At 49.3% G+C, this 27,563-nt stretch overlaps 1 protein-coding gene across 2 annotated transcripts in view; it reads left to right on the top strand.

The window, feature by feature from the left end:
* Positions 1-27,563, top strand: part of TP63 (tumor protein p63) — a 97,160-nt gene that overhangs the window by 33,083 nt on the left and 36,514 nt on the right. For both annotated transcript variants that reach the window (XM_088131715.1, XM_088131716.1), the window contains one exon: positions 2,638-2,892. In XM_088131715.1, coding sequence (XP_087987841.1) covers positions 2,638-2,892 — 255 coding nt within the window. Of the gene's footprint in view, positions 1-2,637; positions 2,893-27,563 lie in introns of those variants that run through there.

Below are 27,563 nucleotides of genomic sequence, written 5' to 3'. Positions count from 1 at the left end.
CCAAAAGATGAAGGGGCCTTGCTTGGCCCCTGCTTAGCTTCTGTCAGGCCTAGCCCAAGGAACTCCAAGAGACCATGTAAATTCAGTCCAGCAGTGTTTATTAGCTACAACCTCTAGCAAGAATCTTCCCAGACTGAAACCCCAGCTCCCAAGCAATGCCAGCCACAACATTGTGAATTCCTCAGGGAGGTGCCAGTCTCATCCTCTTATCTCTCCCTCTCGCCTCAGGAGATGAAAGAACATGTTTTTCTCCCTGAGTCTGGCCTTCATAATTCCATTCCATCACAGCTTCTCAGCCAAAGCAGAATTGGCCATCTCTTGCCATGCACGGTGAGTGTTCTGCAGCCTTCAGCTGGAATCTGTTCCTCTGACAGTTGTTCCATGCCAGGCTCTCTGGGATGATGGAGGTGGGCCTGGGCCTCCTTCTGCGTGCCATTGTTTCAGTCAGTGCTAACATCTCCATTGAATCAGGGAGCCAGAGGGGGCTGTTGACGTCCTCCAGTGCCACCCGCTTCTTGGGGCAAGGATCCCAATTCAGGCATTGCCAACATGGCAAAGCTGAGCCTCCCTGCTTAATGGCTCCTCTGTTGAACCGTTCTGCTGTTAGGAAGGCACGTACACCCATTTTTTCACTCTGGCTCCATTTCTTGCGCCATCTCAGCTTGTTTATTATGTATTTATTATGTCAATTCATACAGCTGCCCACCTCACAGTCGTGACTCTGGGTGGCACACACGGGATTCAAACCAAGCCCAACTCAATGATAATAATCCAACTCCAATATTTTTTTTAAAAAAAGGCACAGCTCACTGTCACAAACTCCCTTGTCCTCCAGGTGCCACACCTGAGGGAGAATCCACGCCTTCAAAAAGCTGGTCAGGACCTCATGGATCTCCATGAAGATGGTGTTCCATTTATAATTATGGACCTCCGGCCCATTTAGTCCTGGTTTGAAGGCTGAGGGTGTCCCTCCACTGACTTCCAGACAGACGTTACCTTTGGAGATATTTCTCTGTGTTTACAAGAGTTTTGTAGTTGCAACCGAAATGCCTTTGTCTCAGCTTGGTAGCAAAATTTTAGACGTTCTCCTTGTTCTTGATGTTTGCTTGCCTTAAACGTGTCTGTTGGATTTAGGAACACATGATGAGGCATATGGCAATCACAGTTCTGCCTTACTGGAAGAATTTTAAGATTCATTCGTTAGGCCTCCCTATCAGATACGAATATCCGGGCAAACACGCATTGACAGATTAGGGCAAGAAAGATCTCTGCTTAATCAGGATCCCAAAGTTTTGACTGAGGTTTCAAGCAGCAGGTAGGTAAACGTCTTTGAATGTTAGTGAGGCTGGGAAAAATGGAGAGCGACTCTGGAAAGAAAACAAAAGGAAGTTTTTCCAGCACACTTGATACTTTCCATTCAGCTTGCACTTGAAACCGGGGATTTTCTCTCATGCGTTGTGAAATTACATACCAAAGCTAAGAAAAGTGTTATTGCTGATCCCCCCTGTTGTGAACGGTCACTGTTCTTATCTTGCCTCGGAGCTTTGTAGAAAAGCGGCAGTCCTATTATACTTCTTGAATTCTGTTGTGCGTTTCGTGGGATCTGAGTGAGGCGCGTGTGCATACTTGCCCCGGATGTTGCAGAAGGTTTCGCTTCACCTCCACGAACGTAGAGATGAGTGTGGCACGCAACTCCGTTTTCTGTTAAAAAGGGGACTGCAGGGATCTGTGCGTTTGGCCCAGGGTTAAAATGACGTTTGAACGCAAGCTTTGGAATCAGTGAGATGTTCTCCAGATGTTTGTGGGTGACATGTCAGAAGGCCAACGGAAGGAAGAGATCGGTGTAGTTCTGTAGCTGGCGGCCTTGGAGTCGTATTCAGTTCTTCTTCTCTCTCATGTGAGGAGAGATCAGGCGTGAACATGCATGTAACGGAGAATTGATTTAATTTAGTGCCTTTGCATCCCACATTTTTGCAAGCCTGTGGAAATCAGGGCAGCTCGCTCTGGGGACAAGCAGATGTCCCAGGCCATGATGGTTTGGGAGCTTGCTGAGCGCCAGCAGGGTGGCTCCCTCCAGCGGCCTCTGCAGGGTGGGCTCAAATTCGGCAAGATACGAGAGCCAGTTTGGTCTAGCGGCGAAGGCACCGGGCTAGAAAGCAGGAGACGGTGAGTTCGAGTCCCGCCTTAGGCATGAAAGCCAGCTGGGGGACTTTGGGCCAGTCCCTCTCTCTCAGCCCAGCCCACCTCACAGGGTGGTTGTTGTGGGGGAAATAGGAGGAGGAAAGAATATTAGGTATGTTTGCCGCCTTGAGTTATTTATAAAAATAATAAAGGCGGGATAAAAAATGTAAAAAAAAAAAAAGATGGCACATGGAAGCTGGGGTTGCATTGCAAGACTTCATGGCTGACTTGCCAATTTGACCACCTCGTTGTGCTCCAGGAGATGTATGGTCCCCGTAGGACACTGGGTGGAAACACAAGCACATGGTGCGCTCTTTGCAGAGATAAATTAGAAGCTGGCCACCTTGGTATGTCCCAGGTGGCTCCTTGGCCTAAAAAACCCCCCAGATCCTGGCAGCTGATCTGCACCTGTGTCCCATCGACTCACCTGCGCCCCCTCTGTTTCTCCTCTTTTAGCCACAGTACACCAACCTGGGGCTTCTAAACAGCATGGACCAGCAGATCCAAAACAGCTCTTCCTCCACCAGCCCGTACAACACGGAGCACGCCCAGAACAGCGTCACGGCACCTTCGCCCTACGCCCAGCCCAGCTCCACTTTCGATGCGCTCTCCCCCTCTCCCGCCATCCCCTCCAACACAGATTATCCGGGGCCTCACAGCTTCGACGTCTCATTTCAACAGTCCAGCACTGCAAAATCGGCCACATGGACGGTAAGTCAGCTTTCGGGGGAGGGCCGGGTCTGGCTTGGGCCACTGGGAACGAGGAAGGCGATGCCAGCTAGATTTTGCAAGGAAGAGGTTCTCTGGCAAAGGGAACTGGCTAAAAAAGAGAGGCCGCATATCACTCCCAATCTTGTTTTCTCATGGGATTGCATAAGGCAACATCAGGGTTGGGGATTGTTGGGAATGCAGGGCAGAGCATAAAAGGCGATGCGTCAACACACTGTCAGACCATATTCCTAGAAGCTTGGTCTACAATTACCCTGAAGAGGTGGTAATTTTCCAGAGTCTTATTCACATAGGTCTTATGCAAATTGCAGGTCCTTTGGGCACCTCTGAAATGCTAAGGTCATTTTTATTCCAAATCTTGTAGCTTCAGTAATGGATAGATTCGGTGCTGTTGTTGTTGCAGGGAGGGGAGCACACCTGCAGGCCGGAGAGTGCGTGAGGCAACCCAGATCCTCTCCCCAAATTGCCACTGAAATGTATTTTTGAACCTGATGGTAGGAGAGGACGTGGAAGGACGTGGGGTGGAATTGCACTTGGTTTTTCTCCTGATCCCATCTGATTTTGAGAATGTTGGCCATGGTTGCTGCTCTGAGCTAAAGCTCTGAAAATGATTGCCTTGGGGGGAAGTTGGGGCTTCATCTGGAGATAGATGAGAGAGCAAGGAAAAAGGTTTTCTCAAAAGTGTCCCTGCCAACTGGAAGCCAGTTTCTATCCCAGACTGGTGTCTCATCAGCTCAGGCTGAGAACATGATGTATGGTTGGTTTAAATTATTCTTCCTGAGCTCGAGGAGAATGTGTGGTGGACTCCAAGCAGAACCTGATGGCTGCATCTTTCTGGAATTTAAGTAGATGCATTTGTCTGAATCTGGAAGAACAGAGTGGAGGCCTGACCTCATTGCTCGAGGGCTGTATCATGTATGAAACTTTCAGCCCCATCCAGATCTGTTGGCCTGCATCCTTAATCTCCTGAATGTTGGTTAACCCCATGACTTGTCCAAGTGGTGGAACATCAACTTTTGGTGCAGGTGAAGTTCTTGGAGGACTTCCATGAAACCTGATGACTGTCTCTGCTGCTTTCAGCAGCCTGCCTTGGTACTGTCACCCTTGGCTCTCAGGGTTGTCTTACTTGGCCCAAAGTCAGAAGATATTAAGATCTCATCATTGGACTGCTTAAGTAGACCGCTTCTTCTTTTCACTTTGCCTCTTGATGTGACTTCAGGGCTCTTCAACAAACAGTTGTCATCCCCCTTTCTCCCTAATGACAGGTTAGGAACCAACCCAACTGGAAGTATCTCTTAGGTTGCCATGACCTACTAAAAGTTTAATTGCACAGTGCTCCACCCAAAGAGTCCCAAAGTTTGAAAGTCCTCTCTCAATTTCCACTGGCTCCTCCAAAAGTGATTTGCATTGCAACAAGGGATTTTGTTTTCACTGAGGTTTCTCTCTTGACCTCGTTTCTTTCCCCTTGTGGGTTAGCAAGCATGTTGGGAACTGAAATGCTCTGGCTTTTTTCAACAGGTAGCAGAGCCACCGAGGAAAATGAAGCTCAGTTGCTTCTTGAGTAACGCAACATCTAGCTCCTGGTGTTGGGAGCTGAGTGGAAATAATTCCTAGCTCTTAGCAAGAGAGAGAGAGGGAAGAGACACGTGACAGAAGATTTAGGTGTTCCTGGTTTCTCTTGTGGGTGAGACCGACATCTCCAACCTGGGTAGATATACTGGGGCAGCAATTTCCAGGATTCCCAACAAATTTGGCGCATCTCAGGTCAGGAAGGCAGAAGCAGATGGGCCATTTTGGGGTGAAGTCATTCCAGATAGAGGAACGGTGTCTTCCAGATAATTTCTTTCTAGGCTTAAGGGGATCAGGAGAAGGAACAGTGCAGGAATTTTTGGTATCTGAATGGCTGAATGGGAACTTTGGCCAAGAGGTTCCGTTAAATCCTTAAAAGAGTGACAGTTAATCACCCTATTCCTATCTCAGATTCAATGCTCGGCTGCTACAAAATTTATTGCAGACCTTCTCCAGCGTTCGTTTCGCCCTTCTTGGAGGGAGAGGGGAACAGATGCAAACCCAAAGCCTGTTGAAGCACAGACCGCAACAGCAGCGGGTGCCCGTCTGCGCTGGGTTATTTTCCAAAGGATGGGCCTTTTGACTTGCAGCTGGTCCCTAACCCTGCGGGGCTGAGCGATGGGTGTTTCTGCCAGTTGTTTCTGGAGTACGCGACCCCGGATCTTGCGTTGGTGATGAAGATCTGTGGAAACCTAGGCCCCTTTTTGCAATCTCAAGACCTGAGAAAGGGTAGACATTGCAGGAGGAAAGCTGTGCTAGTTTGTGATAGCAAAAAGATCAGGAGTCTGGCAGCATCGTTTCTGGCTGACAAATTTTATTCAAAGGCATTATATATTATATTATATTATATTATATTATATTATATTATATTATATTATATTATATTATATTATATTATATTATATTATATTATATTATATTATATTATATTATATTTCATTTCATTTCATTTCATTTCATTTCATTTCATTTCATTTCATTTCAGCTGGAAAAGGTGCTACCAGACTCTTGTTGAGAAGGGGAAAGAGATGTAAAAATAATGCAGAAGAACAGAAAATGACAACGGAACCGGGGCTTCATTTTGTTTTATATTTTATCTTATATTTTATCTTTTATGTAGGTAGCTAAGAGAATTCACACACACACTGGGATCAGGAAAGCTGCCCACTCTTGACCTTGTCTTTCCCCGAACAATTTAATGTCCAATCATCTAAAAGATGTTTGCATCAATTCTCCTACTCTCGGCCTGTGGGGTGTATCAGAAGCGGTGCAAATCATCCTTTGCTCGTTGGATGCAACCGCTCAGTATAATTTTTGTCTAGGGGAGTGCAGGAGAAGCAGGGAAGCCATGAATCTCAGGCCTTTTTGGGTAAGGCTTGCAAAGCAGACCGTGTGCACTTTCTGGGAGAGAGAAGCAGGATGTGGAAAGGATGACCAAAGTGATGTCCTATTTAGAGACACCCTGTGGGTGGTCAGAAACATCTAAATCAGTGTTTCTCAACCTTGGCTGCTTGAAGATGGGTGGACTTCAACTCCCAGAATTCCCCAGCCAGCATGGCTGGCTGGGGAATTCTGGGAGTTGAAGTCCACCCATCTTCAAGCGGCCAAGGTTGAGAAACACAGATCTAAATGAAGGACGCATCAGAGCTGGGCAGTTCTGTACGTGCGCCCCATGCACAGTGCATGAAGAAAGAAGGCTTCGATTGCCCTGTTCAGCTGCCGTTTTTTTTGACGGCGACCGAAGGCCGCTGCTCTCGCTCGGGATGCGAACGGTCTTAAGAACGCCATGCAAAGAATAAGTCTGAAAACAGCAGCAGCAAAGAATCCTGCGGTCGCTCAGCCATAAATAGATTAAGGGTGTGTTCCTCACAAGCCATTTGTGTGAGGTCTCTCGCAGCAAAGCCCCAACCTGCCCCAAATGGCGTCATCCCTTTGTGAGATCTTCGGACTTGCCGGATTCCCACATGAAACCTCTCCCTCCTGCGCCTTCTCTGGCGAGGCCGTTTGGGAGCAGGGCACCTGCCCGCCACTCGTGTGGCGATTTTCATTCCCGCGAGAGGAAAGAGTGATAGGCCGGCCGCCCACCTACTCACCCTGTCGTATCCTGGGAACATGGTTTGGCAACTGCTTCTCTCTGGAAGAACCAGTTGCGGGAAATATGTGGAAAGAAGGGGAAAACCTCTCCTTTTTTTTCCCTCTTCCCCTCCCTGCCCCCGAGAAAAAGCAAGATGTTTGCGCCTAACCCCGCCGTTTTGGTGCCCCAAACCAGCACCGAGTAAGTAAGAGTTACAGCTGGAACCTATAGAAGAGACTATATGTCTATGGGTCACCCAGGACTCCACAGCTGAAACCTGTATGGGACGAGGGTTGGCCATTCTGGGGGGCTGGGCCCCTCCAAACGAACGTTTTAAACACGGTGGCAGTTTTTTCTCTAAGAGCTTGCAGGATTTCAGCCATTTCAGGGCGCAGGTTCAGCCTCGCTGAGATTTTGGTGCAAGACTTTGCCATCCTATAACATTTGAGCTTATTCTCGTTTTTAAAAATGGGGAAGGGGGGGCACCGAATACCAGGAGAGTCATTTTGCTGGTCTCGGTTATAACTCTTGGCACTGACTTTGAAGGCGAGACCAATTTAGGAGGAGCAAAATTTGCTGTTCCCATTCAGAGTGCCTCTTCTTTCCTCCTGTTAAATGAATAGTTAAGCTTCATTTGCAGAGGTTTTATTAAAAGACATGCCTCCCATTCCCCCCTGCCCCCCCCCACGCTTTCTAGAAGAGCAGCCTTGCCCGTTGTTCACAAAATTAACACCCTTCTGAAAAATTGGGCTTTGTCTCCTAAGGTTTTACAAGATTTATCTCCTGCCTTAAGTTGTAAGGCTGGCTTTAAAAAAAAAAAGAGAGATATTTGTCTCCTCTTCCCCCTTCCTCCCCAGACGTGCATACACCTACATGCACACACCAAGGAACTCAGCTAGTCGATGAGAACCAGTTTCAAAAGGGGACCAGTCGTTCTCTTCTGATGGTTAGATTAGGTGAAGTGAAGTTCCCACGCTCCTGAGTGGTGCAGAAATCCAGCTCTTAGGGTTTGCAGGGAGGGGGATCCGGGGGGGGCGTTCTCCAGGGCATGCAGGGTTGGGGTCAAGGTCTGCATTAGGATTCCAGGCTGATCGACAGCGGCAGTGGGTTTAAATTCTAGTGACTGTCCTAGAGTGGCAAGGGAACGTTCCCCCTTTTTCTATGGGGTCCCACCTTTGGGGAGTTGTACAGAACACCCAGAGAAGCAGATCAGGAGTCTGGGTGCACGAAGATTCGCCTTCTCCTCCCCCGTTGCACCCAAACTTCTGGTCCCCTCCTCTGGGTGTTCCGTACTGGAGAAGGAACAGTGCGATTTGAATCCTGAATTTCATCAGAGGTTGGCAACTTCTCCCAGCCTTTGCACTGGAAGAAACAAAACAAACCCAAATCTTCTTGCATAAGATCTGGCGTGATTTTGGCACTTTTCATTTCACTTGGGAGGGGCCCGGAGGAGGCGTTGGTGGGCTTTGGGATTGCTCTGTTGTGGTGACTTGAAACTTCTGGGTAGTGATTCTGTTGGGGGGGTGTATTAGTGAGAAAAAAGCTTTGCCTGCTTATATGGCTGAAAACACGGCTATTCTAAGGTAATGCCTCCCCCCCAGGAGAAAAATTCAAATCTTTTCAGGTAGCTACCACCGTTCCCCACCCACCACCCCCATTGGGACTCTGAAATAAAACTGCCCCATTGGGGCGTGGGGTGAGACCGGACCTCATAGGATTTGCTGTCTTACATTCCCCCTTGTTACAGATGTTGACTCTAAAAGTTGGGGATGTTATTCAACCAGCATGTTTTTCATGGCGGTGGCACTCTGAATTTTCTGCTGGCGTAATGACAGTGCAGTAACCCAACGTGTGTGTGCGCGTGCGTGTGTGTGTGTTTAATTGCATCGAGTGCAAAGACATCAGGATTTTGGTTCAGGAGACACGGGAGAAGCCGCAGTGACTCAGGGGCGCCGTGATGTGTGAAGATGTAGGTGGATCTCCAGAGTAAAGGGGCTCTTTTGGGGAGAGCCTGTTTGGGGGCCCGACTCAAGAGAACCTGCTGCCCACCCCCTTGCCATCAGGGCCATGTTTCCATGGTGTAGAAGGTGGCCAGATGTAATGGTCTGTGCGATCAGGAGGGAGAGCTGCAGACAGGAGAACCGGCGTGTAAAAGGTGTCTCAACCCACAGATGGAAAAGGGACGTGGGAAGCATTTCAGAAGGGACCCTTCCTAGTTTTCCGGAGAGTAAAAGGAAAGGCGGGGAGAAAGACTTTCAGTCTTGCAAGATTCTGTTCCTCTCCCCTTACGACAAAGATAGAGCTGGTACTTCTGGTTGTGCTTCTGGTCTGGACTACCTCGCAGGGCTAACACCAGCTGCTTGTTGGAGGAAGCCCTGTTTGACCAGGAAGAGTGAGGTCAGGGTGTTGGTGGAAGACAATCATTGAGACCTTCCTTGTCAAACAGGTGAGCCAGGAAAACTTGGCACCCGGCTCTCAAACGGACATCCCATCTGTTGTTGGATCACAGTAACCTTCTAAACAGTCCGACACTTGAGAGTTGAGCTGGAGAAGCTGTTTTCAGGACACACCCTCTGGGGTTCTCTGTATTTCCCCATCAAAACCCTTGGGATCTTTTGAAGTCTGCTGGATCTGGCTCCATCTTACCGTGTTTCTGCTGCTGGGAAGTCATTCCAGCTTTTAGGAGATAGCTGGGGAGAAGCTCAGCAAAGGGTCCCCCCCCCCCCGATTTTGCGGAGGAAGGTGTGGTGAAAGGGATGATTTTGTGCTCAGAAGCTGAGAGGTCTCCTGCCTCAAAGTTGAAAAAAGTGGTGGTTCTGGAGGGTCATGATGTTGTCAGCTCTGTGTTATGTTATTTGGCTCACTTTCTTGAGCTGTCTCAGTCTTAAGGACTAAGAAACCATGGTTTAGCATGATGACGTATTATCCCAGCCTTTGTCTCTAGAAGGCTGTGTTGTTTTTTGGACTGAAATGTTCAGGTTTAGCTTTGATGTTCACAGCTTAGTCCAGTGTTGTCCAAACTTGGGCACTTTAAGATGAGTGGACTTCATCTTCCTGCTGGCTGGGGAATTCTGGGAGTTGAAGTCCACTCATCTTAAAGTGCCCAAGTTTGGACAACACTGGGTTAGTCAGTCCCTTTTGTAAAAGCTATGCGGATGTGTGTCTTGTGCCACAAGGCACTTCATTTATCCTTCCCTTCTCCAGACACAAGGCCTCTACAAAGCACCTTATGAAAGAGTCAAACTGGGGTAAATAAGTGTAAAAGCATTTAACATACATGTGCAAGTATGCATGGAGCCAAACTAAGATAGAAACATGAAACACGTGGTCCCTGGATTGGCAATAGCTCAGAACCCGTTGCAAAGCATTTGCATTTCAAAGCAAATTGGAATGAAAGATTTTTAATTGCCAATTTAAAAAGGGGGGCAGATGCATTCCGTGAGAAATGGGTGGCAGTGCCGAGGACCAGACATAGCGGCCTTGCTTGGAGCTGCGTGGATGCGGAAACAACTCCCCCACCTCAAAAAAGCACTCTCCATTTGAAAGGGAGAGGGGGAGGAAAAAACAGGACAAAGTTCAGACTCTTGCCCATAGCGTGACTCCAACTGAAGAGAAAACAGCACTTGGTGGGAGCATCCAGGCTGCTGAGGAGGAGCTGCAAAGCCATCAAGCCAAATTTCCCCTTAGAGGACCCGAAGCTTAGGAGCTGGGAAGAGAGGAAAGGCCAGAGTTCCTGCCAAGGGGGAAGTGAAACTACCTCGAAAGAGCAAAAGCAAACTTGGCTTGGGGGGGATTTCAGTAATGTCATTACCTGAGCTGGGGATAAACTAAACGCTTCACCTCTGCAATGCTGGCATCGTGGACCTTCTGACCCGAAGTAGGTGATCAGGCCAGCAGTTCATCCTCTCCCATCCTAGGGCCTCGGTGTGGGACTGACAAGTCCTTTGCCCTCCTCCGCTGCATTTCTCTCTGCGTTACTTCTCTCGCTGGCTCTGAGAGGAGACCGACAAACGCTTCAATGTTTTTGTTGTGTTAGATTTTTTCTGGTTAAAAAGCGAGTTGGAGAGGAAGCAGAAATTAACTCGGGCGCTTTCCGGATAGAAAAGATGTTTATTTGTAAGATTTACATCTCGTCTTCCGTGCAGGAATTCAAGGCAGTCCCCAGTTCACCCAGTTAACCTTTGGGGCTGAAGCTGGACTTGAACCTGGCATCCCCTGGTGCCAGTGCAACCCCTGAATCGTTACAAACCCCCCCCCCATCCCCAGCTCCCTTTAAAATAGTGGGATTTTATCGCAGAGCATTCATCCTTTCTGTCAGGGTGTCTTTGGAGCTGGCAGCGCACAATTCTACTTCTTAAAACGGGCATTTATAAGGCTTTATTATTTATGTAACTCTTTAGAGTCACAGGAGAGATTTCTATGCGTTAGTCCCAGGTCTGTGTCCAAGATATTCAGTCTGGTTGCAGCATCGTTGAGACATTTTTTTCCACACAGTGTTTCTCAGATGAGTCCTGTTTTGCGGGATGGGGGTGTTCAAAACGTGGAGCAGGGATCGGGTGGCTTATGGCTTGGCGCCGCTGAACAGCCACCTGTGGTGGCCAAAAGAAAGCATGATTTAGCACAAATCCAGGTGGGGTCTTCTATAATTGGGTCATAGTTCCCTGGAACAGTAGGAAGAACTAACCAAGATGGCTTAGTTGTTGGATTTATTGCAGCCTGACGACTCTTGGCAGGTGGGGGCCGAAGTAGGAAGCGATGGGCTGTCCTTGGCAAGCCCCCCTTGAAAGAAAGGTTCCCAGATCTGTCCTGCTGGATGTGGAAGCTGGAACCCAACGTCCCAGGAGAAAACCGAGCTGGAAGCAGCTGCGAGTCAGGGCAGGACCATCTCGCGGGTTCCTCCAAAGCTTAGCAGACGCAGAAGATGCGCGTCCTCCACCAGGGCCCGGGACATCTGCCTCGGCAACGGCTCTTCCGCTCTGGAGGTTGCACCAAGCCGGGAGAATTGAGTAGGTGCTGGCAGACGGTTTTCTGCCGTGGACTTGTTGGAACAAATCTGGTGGTTAGCCCGTTACTTTCTTAAACCTCTGTGAAAGCTTGCTGGGCTGCTTAGCCAGTTCTGCGTCTTGTGGCAATGAGTTGCCCTAATTGACATCGTGTTGAGTGAAGGACTTTGTTTTCGCTTTCCTCCGTCTTCCGCTAATCGGCTTCCTTGGATAACCTCGGGCTCCAGGGCGACGGGAGAGGACCAGTGGGAAGGTGGATCGAGGGTGGTTTAGGTTCAGGCAAGCAGTTCTTGCACGCTCAAGGATCCTGTTTCCGCTGCCTCTTTGAAAGAGTAGGTTGCTAGGACAAATTGTGCTGTTGCGGCTTTCATTGAGTTCCTGGTTGGATTTTACTGGACTTTGTCTTCACAAAGAGATTTATCTTGTTGTTCTGCAATTGTAGGCTTACCAAAAGAGCCACAAAATGATGATGATGATGATGATGATGATGATGATGATGATCATCATCATCATCATCATCATCATCTCCTCCTCCTCCTCCTCTTCTTTTCTTTCTCCACTATTGTCACCTCTAATTCTTCCTCCTCTTCCTTATCAGGTTTTGATTTCAGCTCATGAGACTGGGTTGAGATCTCTATATAAACTCAGAGTTTCAGCCTGAATTGGGATCTTTGCAGAGAATTAGGAGAACCTCCTACCATCATCACCAAATCCTCATTACGGTTTCCAAAAAAGCATCATCATGGAAGCTGCAGCATAGAAGGAGGCCGTGGATGGAGAAAAGAAATTTGTAATTATGGCAGGGCTCCTTTTGAATGGGAAGAACTTGTTTGTGTTCGAGGGACTGAAATTTGAACTTGTTCTGTGGAATAAGCATGTCAGTGAAATCCTTCCAGACTGGAATTCCCCCACGTCTCCTGCACAAATAGAAATTGAGTTTGGTTGAGTTTAGCTGTCTGACTGCCATACCAAGTCTTCCAAAGTGACAGTGCCTGAGATTTTGGGGAGGGGGAGGGCGTCTGTGGAAATCAAACCAGCTTCCAAATGTAATATAATCAAATTCTGCGGCTCAGGATGGCAGTGGTGAAGAGTTTTGCTCAGTCTACTTTTTGTAGCAAGCTAATTTTTTTTGTTTCTGGGCTCAGAGGAGTCAGGATGCAGCTCCCCTTCAAATGGGATCCTGTGTTTGTAGTGTGTTATTCTATCTAAATAGGGCCTGGGGGGGATGTGTGTAAGAGTGCATGCTTGGGTTTATTAATTTATTTTCTGAGATTTATCTCTCACTTGAAAGCTCAAGGGAATTTACAGGGAGGGTTTATCCCTCAAGGAGGGGGCATACAGTTTAAATGAGAAATGCTATAGGTACAGTTTTATCCACACAACTAAACTGGGGGCAGCAAGGCTGTGTGAAAGGACGCAAGTGAGGCCATCGTTGACCATGGATGTTCTCCAAGCTGGTGTACTCCAGATACACGGGGATTCAAATGTTAAGCATCTTGCAGGTTGCCCCTCCCAAAACATATCTGAAAGGCTCCAGGGTGGGGAAGGCAGTGCTGAAGGATCTCAGGAGGATGACAAATGGTGTCATTTCCCTGCCATGACATCTTAGTCATCCTGTTCCAAAAGGTATGTGAAGGAGACCAGCTCTCTTCCACTTGGCCACTGACTCACCTGGTCTTTTATGAGCTAATGTCTGTCTCCTGCGTGTTTCTGGAGGGGGAGCAGGACACTCCTTCCCCTTTGCTATACAAGATCCATGTTAATGGATTGGTGTTCAACTGGGGATCTGTACCTCCTGCTCCCAGTGGAGATCGTACAGCACCTGTGAAGTGGCTCCATCTCTGAAATCAGCAGCCAAGAAATTCCAAGAGCTCTGTTGATCAGAAAGGGACCGTAGGAGACTTGGTTGACTTCCTTGAGACCTTTGTTGACCAAGAGAGGGCTTTGGGTTTCATCCGATCAAGCTTTCACTTCAGGCTAGGAGCTAGAGTCTTTAGCTTAAATTGGTGGACTCTCGTCGTTGCAGAGGCTGACCTTGCCTGGATGAGAAGCTAAGCAGGTTGGGGTCTGGTTCATCCTTGGATGGGAGAGCACCAGGGATTCCTGGGAGTGTAAGAGTGCGAAGTTGGACCTATCATGAAGCCACCATCAGTTGAACTCAACTCAAAAGAGACTTGCTAAAAAGCAGTCTTTCAAGTGAAGCATTTAGAGATGTTCTAGGGTGGATTGCCACCTGCAGAGATGATCTCAGGTCCATTCCAACTCTGTAGCTGGATTCACAAAACCCACCAAACCCGGGTTAGCGAAACACAGTGGCTGTGTGTCCCATAACAAGTTCAGCAGAGCCCCAAGGCTTCAGGCTGGAAAGGGCTGCACTCAGTTGTAAATTAAGGGCCAGTGTGTGTGTGTTTTGCAGGACTCTTGGTGTGTGTGTGATGGGCTAACTTTAAAAAAGGCATTTTCCGAAAGTGTGCAAATTGTTTTTATTCCGAGCCATGAAATGGAACGCTTGATTCTGCCTTGTGCTTAACTGTACCCTCCTTAACCTCTTTAACAATAAATTCTAGCCATGAGATAGAGCAGTAAGCTATATTTATGGATTGGTTTTTGCTGTTTTGTTAACAGCGAAAGGGCAGGTGAGCCATTTTTGATGAAGGGAAGACTCCAGAGTGTGTGAAACATTTAGGGCAGTGTTTTTCAACGTTGACCACTTTAAGATGCGTGGACTTCAACTCCCAGAATTCCCCAGCCAGCTATGCTGGCTGGGGAATTCTGGGAGTTAAAGTCCACGCATCTTAAAGTGCTCAAGGTTGAAAAACACTGATTTAGGGACTCTTGAAAACGAAACTGTTTGGTGAACATGATGTTGGACTGATAATGCTTCATTGTGGAGGTGGGTTTCTTTTTCACGTGTCATCATTCCCATAGTTTTTATTCCTCCTCTGAGCAATTCAGGTATTGTCTCCTGCCCTCCCCGCCCGTCTTCTCCAGATCCCTGCGAGGCAGGCCGAGCTGAAAGGACGCGAGATCAACCCAGGTCCCCCACCGCATCTCTCCCTTTCTCTGAAGCAGGCGCCCTTTCTTTCTCTGCCTCTCCGACACGTCAGGGGTTCATCAAGAGTTAAAAAACAAAGGCAGGAGAAGAGATTTAATTTTTTAAAAATCCTCTGCGTTTGCGCTGCAGGCAATGTAGGTGAAACGGTGTGTTTTGGAGATGAATGTTCTTGCAGGAGGCAAGACGGAGCTTGCAGGGAACATCTGCAGCCAACCTGTTCTGTACGGGACGTGTTTGTGTTCTGGAGCCTGCTTGAACATGTCGTGGGGTGGCAGGACCAGGAAGAAAGGGCTAAGTGGGGAAGGAAGGGAGCTGAACGTCGGCTGCCGAGCTGTGATTTGGGGTCAGGAGCTTTCAGGGCACTCATTCCTCGGGTTGCTTCAAAAATATTTACACTGTAAAATGGGAAAAATAAATAGAAATAGGCTGGGGGAAGGACCCAAGTTTTCCTTTAGCTGATACAAAAAGGGAACGGGCCTGCTACCCGGTCATGCGTCTGTTCTAGTCACTGGCACAGATTTTCAGACAATCGGTGGCACGCCCGAGAAGCTGGTTCTTGTGCCCAGCGCTGCCCTCGATCGGCAGAGCTGGAACGGCTCTCCCTTGGGAAGAGACCTGGATGCGTCCCCACGTCTTTGGTCGCTGGGCCCATCCAGGGCTGTGTTTCCTGCGTGCTCCGTTCGCAGCACCGTTTGAGCGACTGCTTCCTCCTCGCCTCCAATTAAGCGTCCTGCTGACTTTTCCCTGTCGTAAATCTTCATTATTCCAGCTTAGAGCCTTGGGTTGCCTTCCTGTCTGATGGTGGCCTTCCAGAGACCCCCTGGGTGGAGGCAGCAGTCTCATTTTGCCCAGTTCTTCAAAGCAGCTCCGTTGGCTTGTCCTTCCAGAGGCAGAGCGTTTTGCGGAGGGGTCTGGGGCTGGCCACAGTGACCTGCACTGTGACATTAGCGAATGAATGGCCCCACTTCCCCCCCACTGAAGAAGTGTGAGAGGGTGATGCTGTGGGCCTCCTTCTGTCCCTTCCCGCATGCCAGAGACGGCTCCCAGACGCCTTGCAGAGCCGAGATGGTGGCCTCTGCGAGTGAACTGGACCAGATCCAGAGGAACACAGGCGAGGACAGTTCTGCAGCACTTCCTTGGAGCTGTGGAGCAGGGCATGGTCCCAGTGGTGGCACTCCTGCTTGGTCCTGCCCCTGGCATCTGCACCCCCTGCCCCAAGATGGAACAGTGCCATGTCACAGTGGCTTCTCCCCTGCTCATCCTTCCACTTACAGTGAGGGGTGGGGACAACGCCAGGGTCCACGTAAAAGGGATTCCTGCTGACTATGTGGGTTTTCCCACAGATCTTTCACTAAAGATCTGTGGGAAAACAGGGTCACCGTTGCAGGCTTGGTCAAGTTCTCCAGCATTGCTGTTCTCCAAACAGCTCTCAATCTGCACTGGAGTTGTTGCACAATTTGTACCCCCACCTCTTTTGGAGATGGGGAAGGGGTGTTCGTTCCCAGAACTTGGGGAGGGGCGGTGTTTTGATGTTATTGCCTGGAACAGTCTGGATTCCTACCTCTCAAGAAATCTGGCTGATGGGATTTTGAACCAATGGGGCTCCTCTTTGTCTCATTCGGGAGAAACCTCTTTCGGGTGAAGGGCGATGTCCTGAGCAAGCAACTCGGCTGAATTACAGGCTTTCTTCTTCCGCTCTCATTCTTCTTCCTGGTATAATGCATTTATATATAGTACAGATATGTAGCATTTCTGTATGCTATATATAAGTGGGATTTCTCGAATGCCTGTCCCAGATAACCCCACCCTTCTGGACAGCCTTCTCCCCTGGATTGTCAGCCAATCTGTTTAAATAGCCCTGCTTCTCTTGGTACGTTTCTTTCTCTGACAGCTTGGTGGATGGGGTGAGCTGGCGCATTGCGTACGATCATTCAAGGGCTCAAATCTGCATTTAGAGATGCGGGAGGTACAACTGTCTGGGGAACGGTCTCCATTGGTTCTGGATGTCTACCACCGATGGGACCTTGGAATTTTGACCCCCTTGAGGTCTGGGCTTCCCTGCAGGTTGCTGTCTGGCCGTGGAATCAGTGATGGGCCCCGGGCCCCGGGGCCCGGACTGTGCTGAGTTTGCGGTCGTAATATATTGGCTGTGTAATTTGTTCAACCTCCATCCGTTGACGTTTGGCCTTTACTGGCTTTGGCAGTGCCAGGAAGACACCTTTAAAGGGTTACTGTTTATGCAGTAAGCAGCCCTGTTGTTGAGAGTCACCGTCCCAGACGCTGTAAACTCAGCAAGGCACCTTAGCAGGTCTGCTGTCTGGGATGATGGAAGCTGTAATCCACGGCATTTGGATGGGTCCAGCTTGAGCATCCTTTGTTGACAGGAGCCCACCCACCCCCGACCCTGGGAGGGAGGGCGTTGAGAAAACAGGTCCAGAGGTAAGACTCCAACAAAGACTTGCAAGAGACCAGCCAAGAATCTTGGTTGGGTTGTTGGAAGCCCTTTCCTTCCTTGTTGAACCATATAAGACTTAGTCAGGAGTGGTCAACAAGTAGCCTGTCCATCTGTAAGCCTGTTGTTGTTACTGTTTTTACAAAATTAAGAGTGGAAATGGGAGTGGGTGGCCTCTGGATAGCAAGTCATTGCCATTAGAAAGATGGTAGGTAGGTAGGTAGGTAGGTAGGTAGGTAGGTAGGTAGGTAGATAATGGATGGATGGATGGTTGATTGATTGATTGATTGATTGATTGGAGGGGTGGTTAAAGCAAAGCCTATAGGAGCCCCAGAAACAATGCAAGAAGTTGAAAATGGCATTTTCCTCCAGGGTTTCTTAGCACATTGTGTGAATGTAGTTGCCAAGTTTGCAATGAACCTGGTTAAGGATGGCATGCAAAGACAGCCACTGGCTAAGAGCAGCTCCCTATGGTTTCGGACATGAGCTTGTTCAACAAACCATAATTAAAACAAATCATGATTGAGTGTTAAATGTGGCTTAGCACATGTTAAATAACCTTTTATCAGCCAAAGGACATTGGGTGTGTGTCTGTAGAAAGAGTCTTCCTATGTCAGTGAGAATTCAGAGTTGATGGAGAAGAGAGGCACAGACCTGCTCAGAGGTAGCAGGAAGGAAATCTCAAAATTGTAGGTCTGTTGTGATGCTTTAATGTTCAGCTCCCAGAGCCCCCAGCCAGTATGATCGAACCCTGGCTGGGCATTCTGGAATCCAAAGTCTGGTGCATCTGGAGCAGTTGTTCCTTTCTTCTTCCTCGCTCTGTGACAGTTAGAGGAGGTGGTAGCTCCAACACTTTTGATGTAGGTTCTGCAGAAGTGGGTAGGCCAGCTTCATGGCTTTCATCACATGCCCAACAAAAACAGCCCTCCAAGTCGCTTTTGGGGCATAGCCATTTCTGGGACATCAGAGATGCTCCTTGTGGTGTTGAAATCAAGATGGGAATCATGGACTTGGCATCCATCAACCATTGGCTGAAGAATTCCATTAGCTGCAGCCCTTACTTAGCGTGCATGCTCAGCCCCTGGTTGGCTGGCATGCTGTTGGGTCCTGGAGTGTTCAGAGGGAAGGGGCTGAATGCTTGAATGGTTGGGAATTGTAGGTCAGGTGCAAGTCCAAGAGCCAGGAGAGAGAGTTTTGTAGATATTCTGCCCAAAGGGCCCATGGGTGGGTCTGTTTAAGAAAGCAGAAGGATTTTCCCCCAGTGATGAACTTCTGGGCTTCAGGATGTAAGAAGGAGCTGGTAGCTACATCTCCCAGGCTGGGCTGAAAGACATAACATTGTGAATGAAAAACATATGCTGGAAAGGGAAGCTGACACAGAGAAAGGCTGTTCCAGGTTGTGATTAAGAGCTTAACTGGAGAAGAGTTTAATGCGTTAGATATCAGAATTAAATTCTTGCTGACTCCAAACAAGTAAAAATGTGCAACACATTCTGATGGAGGTGTGATAAGCAGGGAACTGTGGATTTTCAGCAGTTTTATCCAGAGTTCTCACCTGAGGCACAGATGACCAGGCTCAAGTTATATTTTGGACACATGATGAGAAGATCCAGCTCTCTGGAGGAGGCTCTGATGCTGAGAAAGGTGGAAGGAAAGAGAAGAGGAGGACGGCCAGCAGTAAGGTGGAGGGACTCAGCTACAGTGGTGATGGGGGCACCATTGGAAGAGCTGAAGGACCAGGTTGGGGACAGATCATCTGGAGAAGGTCGATCTATGTGGCCTCTAAGAGCCAACACCGACTTGATGGCACCTAATCAATCAATTTGTCCTCCTAAATTCCCTTAGGCTCCACTATATTTTTATTAGGAATTGTTCTTCCATATAATAATAAGAGAAAAGCAAAATCTGTATGATTTCTCCTTTTGAGAAATAACTTCCCATTTTTCCATAATACTCTTCTTGCCTTATTTTTCAGAGGGCAAATAAGTAAACAAATAAATATGGAACAATTGTGTGTGCAGGTGAAACATTTATAATGGATTTTTAGTGCCTTCTTTTGTACCTTCATCTGAGACTTCTCCACAAGTGGCAGATCTGTTTGGATGGTCTGCCCCAAGTGGCCTTATGGGCCTAGAAGGTTTCCAGTGGCACTTGGGGAGTTTCCCAACCATCTGCCTAGGGCAGTGTTGTCCAAACTTGGCCACTTTAAGATGAGTGGACTTCAACTCCCAGAATTCCCCAGCCAGCATGTCCACAGAAGTCCACTCATCTTAAAGTGGCCAAGTTTGGACAACACTGGCCTAGGGGTTCTGCCATGCCCTGCCTCTGACCATCTGCTGGAATGAAGAGGTGGGCATGGTCCTGCATGCCGTTACACCCAAGAGGCGTGTCATGAGGTGCAGATTCCAGGGTGCCTCTTGGTTTATCAGGGTGCTCCAGGAAACAGTGAATGAAAAGACATGTAGGTTGCCAGTGGCATAAAACAAGGAGTGAATATGCTTCTAAACTGCAGTGAATATATTTGGACCTATATTGTGTTGATAAGTGCAGAGAAGCTAGGACAATTCTCCACCCTGGTTGCAAACACAGCTTCTCATCTGGTGGCTGGGTTCAGGGCAGTCTGCACCTTCCTTGGTAGAAGTAATGGAGTCACTGCTTGGATTGACCGCTGAAATGCATTTGCTAGATTCCTTGAAGATAAAATTGTTCACATTTGCTGGGAGTTAGACATTAGATATGATGACTGGGGTACTGCCTTGCAACGTTACTAGGGATTTGTTTCAACTATTTGGAAGAGATCTGTAGCATGAGCACCACTATCTCTGTTTAGATGCAGATCTCCCCCAGCTTCTTCAGGGCATCCAAGGGAGAATCACATGGCTGGATTTGAGAGGGGATTGGTAATACTTCTTTAAGGAAAGGTGAGAAAGGTGGTGGTGCAGCCCCTCTTGAAGGAGTCATCTCTTGATCCAGCTTTATTTGAGGATTATTGGTTCTCATCTTAGGAAAGTTTGGGGCAAAGTTAATCCATCATAGAGGGCCCTCTGCCCATCACTCTTTCACATCTACATGAACCCACCGGGAGAAGTCATCCACCAGTTTAGGGCAAGGAACTATCAACATGCTGAAAATACTCAACATTATGTTGCCACCCCGGACTCAACCAGAGGTGCTACTGAAGTCCTCACCTGGTATCTGGTCGCTGGAAGTTTCTGGATAGATAGAAACAAGCAGGATGGACCAATGTGGCTTCAGTATTAGGTCTGGAGAGGATCATGCTTCTCCTGAAGGAACCGGTCCATCGCCTGGGGTCCTCTCGGAGCAGTAGGCAGAAGCCATAGGTATGGCTGCATCTGCTGTACCAGCCATGGCTTCCTCCTACTGCTCCAGGACCAGGATGAATCTGGACGAGGATGCATTGGCAATAGTGACTCAAGTCCTTGTCACCCTCAGTCCGGATCACATTAACGCACCGCATGTGGCACTGCCTTTGAAAACAGTTTGGAAGCTTCAGTTGGGACAAAATGCAGCAGGCAGCCTACCACCGGCTAAGAGCTACCATGGGTGGACGGCACCTGTTCTTTAACTGCCCCTTTGGTCCAATTCAGGTGCTGGTTTTGGCCTCTGAAGCCACCTGGCTCTGCTCCAGGGACCTCTTCTCCAGGTGGGAACTGCCCAATCAGGGCAGGCTTGCATGGAGGGTTCCTGAAGGTCCCACCCCTTAGAGGCAGTCCTCTGTGGTCCCCCTCTTTGGAATATAGGTAGTCCTGTCAGGCCTAGCCCAAGGAACTCCAAGAGACCAAGTAAATTCAGTCCAGCTATGTTTATTAGCTACAACCTCTAGCAAGAATCTTCCCAGACTGAAACCCCAGCTCCCAAGCAATGCCAGCCACAACATTGTGAATTCCTCAGGGAGGTGCCAGTCTCATCCTCTTATCTCTCCCCCGCACCTCAGGCGATGAAAGAAAATGTTTTTCTCCCTGAGTCGGGCCTTCATGATTCCATTCCATCACAAGTCCTCACTTAACAACCACAATAGGGACTGGAAAATTGGTTATTAAGCTGGGCGGTCATTAGTTGAGTCATCACATGACTGGACTCGATTTTACGACCATTTTTATGATGTTGTTAAGCGAATCACCATGGTCATTAAGTGAATCACATGGTGGTTGAACGAATCCAGTTTCTCCAATGGACTTTTTTTTTTGGCCAGAATTCACTTAACAACCACGTGATTTGCTTAATGACCATCATAAAAAGTCACAAATTGTGATTCATGTGACCACAGGGGGTGCTGTGACGGTTTGCGACGGTTGTAAGTGCAAGTACAGGTTGCAAAGCACTTTTTCCAAGGCCATCGTAACTTTGAACCATCGTTGAATGGTTGTTAAGCGAGGATTTCCTGTACCTTGTCTGCAGAGCTTTTCCTAGCCCTCTTCCTATTCAACTTCCACAGATGAGTTAAAACAGTGGTTTTTAAGGGGCCTTAGGCGTTTAGGGGTGTGTGTTTGTGTGTATTATATTGTCTTGCACTCTTTTATTTGCTGTTGTATGTTGTAAACCTCTGCGCTGGGCGGTGTAAAAGCCCTGCAAAATAAATACATAATCTTCTAGTGTGGGTTTGAGAAGGAATTCATCTCCACTTCAAAATGCTTTGGGGCATTTTGAACCCTGTTCCAGTCCATGTGCCTTTTACCATGGAATCGTAGCTGGCATAGAAGCTCCGTGGAGCAGTGGAGCCAAAGTTACCTAAGAGTTTCTATTGATCAAGGATTATTTGGAGTGGACAGTCCTGGTTAACTTGACAGGTGGGTCCAGATACTTTCAGGAGCATTCGTCCCATAATGCACCACCTCGTGACCAAGATTGGTCTTAATTTCTGGGAATCTTGTTTCTGGGGAAAGAAAGATAAAATACGTACCTGATGGCTGGATCAGGGGAGGGAGAGTCTGTTTTGTATCGTGATGGGAGTTGATGTTCAGCAAATGCTCCTCGCCGAGTCCAGTCTTACTCCCTGCGATAAAATGGAGACCAGCAGATGGATTCCATGGGCATCTTCCAATTACCTGTTTTAATTCATACATTTCTCAGCTTCTGTGCAGGGCTGCAGTGTCTCCAGGTTCGTGTCCCGTATGAGGTCATGTAACCTCTGTGTATTTAGGCCAGTGAAGCACTAAAGTGCCATTTTTGAACGCTCCCCCTAGTAATCTCCAGAGAGCTTGCAGAAGACATTTAATTGGCTGGATATCAGAAGAGACTTGGAATGAGTCTCCAAGAAAATGGTGTTCTAAATAAAACCTTGCAAGTTCAGCTTTTAGTCACAGAAAGTAACCTTGGCAGACCCCCCCCCCCCTTGCCTGGTCATCTGAACGCCTTTGCTGCTCGCCAGGGGTGAATCAGTGTCCTCTGGGGTTAGAAACTAGCTGAGCCATCAGGGGCTTCCGCCCAGGACAAACAATTGCTGATGAAGCGTGTCTGGTTTGTCGCCTGCGCCGTGCTTGTAAAAGGATGGTTTGCCTACCCCTCCCTCTCCTGAAAAGCCATTGTTTTGTTTTTCCAGGTCTTGGGAGGAAGTGGTGGGGCTCTCGGGTTTGCAATGTGTGTGTGTGTGTGTGTGTGTGTGTGAGTGACTTACGGCTCTTTGTACAGCAATCCAATTTGAAGATTAAAGTAATCATGGGTGTGTGAACCAACCGATCCTTTGGCAAAAGCTGCTTTCGGAACCGGGGCTTTCCCCCTCTGGATGCTGGGGAGGAAATAGAGCCCAGCCCGTCGTGTGGCCGGGGTCTGTGGCCCGGCTTGCCCTTGCGGTGGAGGAAGGCTTGGCAGATGGGTTGCAGGGGTCTCTTCCGCCTGCACCAGGAACATGGAGTCTCTGCGGGGACACTTGGATTGGTTTCCTTAAAAGTTTGGGAGGATTACAGGTAGTCCTTGACCTACAACCATTTGGTCAGTGACCATTCCAAGTTAAGACAGAGCCAAACAAATGGTTAGGACTGGTCCTCGGAGTTCCAGATGTGCCAGCACCCCCGCAGTCATGCGATCACCATTTGCGACCTTCCCTGCCCTCTTCCCACAAGCAAAGACAACGGGGAGGCCAGCAGGGAAGGTCACAAGTCACTAGGGGATGTCTCCCCCCCTGCACACCTTCCCCCAACCCCCCTGTGCTTCTGCTGCGCCAGCCACTCGCACACCCCTGCGCACCCTCTCTGACCCGAATGGTGCCTCTCATGTACTCTCTTGCGCACCCTCCCCAACTCTCCCACACACCCCTCACTTCCTCCCCCACCAGCAGCCGCCACATCTGCCTGCCAGCCTGGGGCTTGAAACTTCCTGCCAGCTTCCCCACTGACTTTGGTTGCGGGAAGCCAGCCAGAAATTGCCTCACTGAACCGCCATGGGATTCGGCTAACAGTGGTAACTGGGTCTGCAGGAATGGCCGTGGCTAAGCAATGTGGTCACACTTTATGACCACATCGCTTAGCGGCAGAAATTTCGGTCCCAATTGTAAGTCAAGGACTACCTGTACCATGTGCCAGCACTTGAACCCCACGTGCCTTCGTAACTGCTGCCTATTGGTGACGCAGCCAGTGCGCTGTAAGAAAAGCTGGTTCAGAAGTTCCCAGTTGCTCAGAGGCCGTTTGCAGGGGAAAACGCGCTTTTAGCCAAGTTTCCAGCATACAGTTCGTACCATATTCCTTCGGGGAGAATCAGCTCGGAACACCAAAGACCCAGCTTCAGTTGTGAGCCTCTTGAAGTTGGGCGTGGGAAAAGTCCCGTCTGAAGGTCCAGCGCTGGTTAATATTAGCCCCCTTTGACCGGTCCAAGGCAGGGGTCCCTGTTCTGCCAATGCACTCAGCATCATTCAGTCTGGACCCCCGAAGGAGCCGTGGGAGGGTGGGAGGTTCGCTTTATCAACATGTTTGCGTTTACGTTATTCCATCTGGAAGCTGCCTGGCTCCCACCGGCTCGTCTGCTTTACTCGGGATGATGCATCCGGGCTGGAGCGTGGTTGGCACACAGGATGTTGTCAAGGGAGTCAGGCTGGGTCCCACGCTTCACCAGATCAGAAGTGAGCTTTGGGAGATAAGGACATAAAATCCAAGGGCATCCAGCGCAGGGGAATGATCCCTTGGGAATGACGCAAGACCCTGTGCAGAAATGCACCGAAGGATGAGTGGGCTGGTGCCCACCACAGGGCAACTGCTTCAGATCAAAGGTATGATTTAATCTCAGGCGATGGTATCTCGCCTCTGGATCCAGCTTTGGCTAAAGAACAGACTTAAATATATTAAAATTAATAACAGTGGCCCGAAACCACTGGAGCTGATCCAGTCTGGACTCTGCCCACAAACACATGTAAATCAACCATGCGGCTGGATTTACATGTGCACTAAGCCATGGTTGGTTTATGGAGTAACACCCGGCAGGGATTATACAATGCACCGAGCTTGAAATCGTGGTTTATCATGAGCGGCAGCTGAAGCAGAGAGGCTTCTGGCTTGTTAGAATGTGCGGTCCTGGCCTGGGTGAGACCAGGTTTCCCTCTTCTGATGCGGGGCGACTCTCCCGGCTCCCTTATCTTGGGGGCATCGCTTTATTGACAGTGCAAGTGGGAAAAGGAAGTTTGGAAACACCTCTGGGTCTTTTCATTATCCCTATGGGGCAAAATCTGGGGTGGGGGAGCAGAGGTCTCCCTGGGGCCGCTCAGGAATCCAGCCAGTGGACGGAAAGTGGAAGAGGTTCCTTGGCGCAGGCCCCCAGCTGTCGCTGCCTAAAACACCCAGAACCAGAGCAGCAAAACCCGGTGCTGGAAACCCTGCAGGTCTGCTCCCTGCACGTGCCTCCCTCCACCCCAGGAGTTTGATTTATGCAATGAAAGCAGGGGCTCGGGGTTGCTGGCATGTAAGCCAGGCAGATGAATTGGGCCAGGGGGGGAGCATGAAGCTACTTGCAAACTATGTACCAAGACAAGACCAGAGGCGCTGCGCGCTTGGAAGACGCTGAGGGCTGGGTTGGGACTTGCCTTCCCCTCGTAGCCTGCAGGGGTGGTGAGGAAATGGGGGACGCTGCTGCTCGCTCGCTCTGAAGCCAAGTTTGACGTGGCCCATCCTCTGGGCTGGAGGGGGGTGGGCGGGGAGGAAGGGTTAGTATCTTTGAAGTCAACCAAAAATTTACGGGCTGGAAGAGGTAGTCCTGCGGGCAAGTGTGCGTGAAGGCGGTCCAGCTAGCGATCCGGTTGCAGGTGGTTTTCCTAGTGTTCTTTGCACGCCCGGGCTGGGTTCACACATTGGGCTAGGCCATGGCTTCTTAACAGTGGTTTGTTGACCAAGCTGTGATTCTTGGCTGGGTTGGCCCCAAAGGCCAAAGCAAACGGGTCTCTCGGGGCTTAGCACAAGAAGCACATAGGAGGAAAAGACTTGACTCTCAAGAGTGCCAGCGCCCATTGGCAAGCTGAGTTGGCACGCCGGGCCAAACCAAGTCCTCCCCAGCACAAATTACCGCAAGGGGAAGCTTTACTCTCCAGAAGGGCTCCGGAGCTACCAAGCCGGTCTGGAGGGGGTGGCACATGCTCCCTGAGACCCTTTTTGCCTTGCGGCGTGACTCCAGATTGCGCGGGTCTCCCACAAGTAGTTCCTTTGCATGCTCTGGGAAAACCCCACGCCTGAAGGAGAGCTGGCGATGGCAGAGGGCCAGGTGGAGAAGGAGTGACTCTTCCGGTCATCCAGATGGAGAAGCGCCCCCACCTTTCTTGGGAAGAGATTCAGAGACGTTGCAACACAGGGTGGCTGAGAGCTGGAAGCCACCACCTGCAGCTGTTCACACCTGGAGATGTTTGCTGTCTCCAAACTGGGTGACCTCGGAGAGGGCTGGTCTACTGAGCTTAACCCATTCTGGCATCTTGGAAAAGTTTTAGAAATTTGGCAGCTGGGGGGGGGTCTGGGTCTTGGGGATCAGCTGAAAGAGGTTTTTGCTCTGGAATTTAATGGTGCAGTAACACCCCAGCCTGTTCCATGAATTGAAGGGTGGCCTTGGTTCTTGTTTGCTATTTGTGGAGCAAACTTAAACCCTCACAGCCCAATTCCCTGGTGCTGTTTACTGGGCAGAAAATACTCCTGGCATCACTGGAGTTCACTCGTGCAAGGGGTGACAGGCTTAATGATCTCTCCCAGAATGATACTAGGTTATAGAGTTTTGGGGAAACGTTTCCTTTTTATTTATGTAAGTTATTTATATCTGTTGATTGGCTCAGCACCATCATAATTAAAAGGTGATTATAAACTGACACTCTACAGTCCAAGTGCAAAGCAAAAACGTTGGATGTCTTGAACCAAGCTTGTTTGTCCATAATCTTTACAATCTATGATGAAGTGGAATCACGATGAATGATGGCAAATGGTCACTTTTAGTAAAAAAGAAAAGAAAAAACGAGGGCTGAGATTGGGTCAGGATCTAATTTCCAAATGAAAATGCTCCCCGTGGTGGCTGCCTGGGTTCCCACAAGTCGGGTAAGGCGATCCATGATTTCATGATGTGCGTGATGCCATCGTGGCTTGTAACAGAGCCTTGGTGCGTAGCTGTTGCTCATCTTGCAAGGAAGACGGCGCTAGAGAGATTTTCCGAGTGAGGGGATGCTTAAAGATGCCCTCCCATCTGTTTCCCCTTTTGCATCGCTCCTGTTTTTGCCTCTCCGTCCCTGACCAAAGTGTCGGAAACGGACCCACAATTATCTTAGCTTCTTCTGACCTCGACATGCAGAGAGCAGGCTGGGAACGCTCTGAGCTGATCACGGTACAGAAACTCCTCCAAACAGTGTCCTGCCCCTTCAGCTACCAGTAAGTAGCAAAGCTCTTCCCTTTCCCTTCTGCAAATGCAGTTGGGGGTGCCGCGCTTCCTCCACCCTTTCCAGGGCAAGTACTGGTATGCATTCCTCGAGCGGTCTCCGAAGCTGCTGAGAGAGGAGGTCAGTGGCAAAAACACACGAAGAGGCGTCAGCATTCCCGGCTGCCTTGCCACCATTCTTCCCTTGCACTTAGAAGCCCCTCTGAGTTGGGTGGGGGAACTGCCCACATTTTGTGGGGCGTGTGGTTGCGTGGCGATTGCTGCCACGTGAGGTGGAGAGTTCTCCTTCCCTGCAAGCCTTCGGACAGAAGAGGCTTGGATCTGCACACCGAGAAGCAGATTGGACTAGATGACCTCTCTGGTCCCAATTCGTTGTTGGTGTGGTGGCTGGATTGGGGAGGGGGCCGTACGTCCGAACCAATTCGTACAGGAGGAAATGCTGAGCTTTGAGGGCGGGAGAGGGACACTGAAGCCTGATTGGAGCCAAGTGAGATTAACTGCAGAGCCCCAAGGAAGTGCCGCTTCCAAGGAAGGGGAGCAGAGTAAAAAAAAACGCCAGCCCCCCAAAACAAATTCTATCTGGAGCTGCCCCGACGTGGCACAAAGTGGTCGGAAGTGTCACCACCTGCAGATAGCAGCGGTCCACTTGGAAAGGCT

The sequence above is a fragment of the Python bivittatus genome, unplaced genomic scaffold (genome assembly GCF_059951505.1).
Source record: "Python bivittatus isolate LINGU-HERP-01145 unplaced genomic scaffold, Pbiv_v1 ctg000980_np1212, whole genome shotgun sequence".
Lineage (NCBI taxonomy): Eukaryota > Metazoa > Chordata > Lepidosauria > Squamata > Pythonidae > Python > Python bivittatus.
Note: the sequence above shows the minus strand (reverse complement) of the source record. Positions and strands in the feature narration are given on the sequence as shown.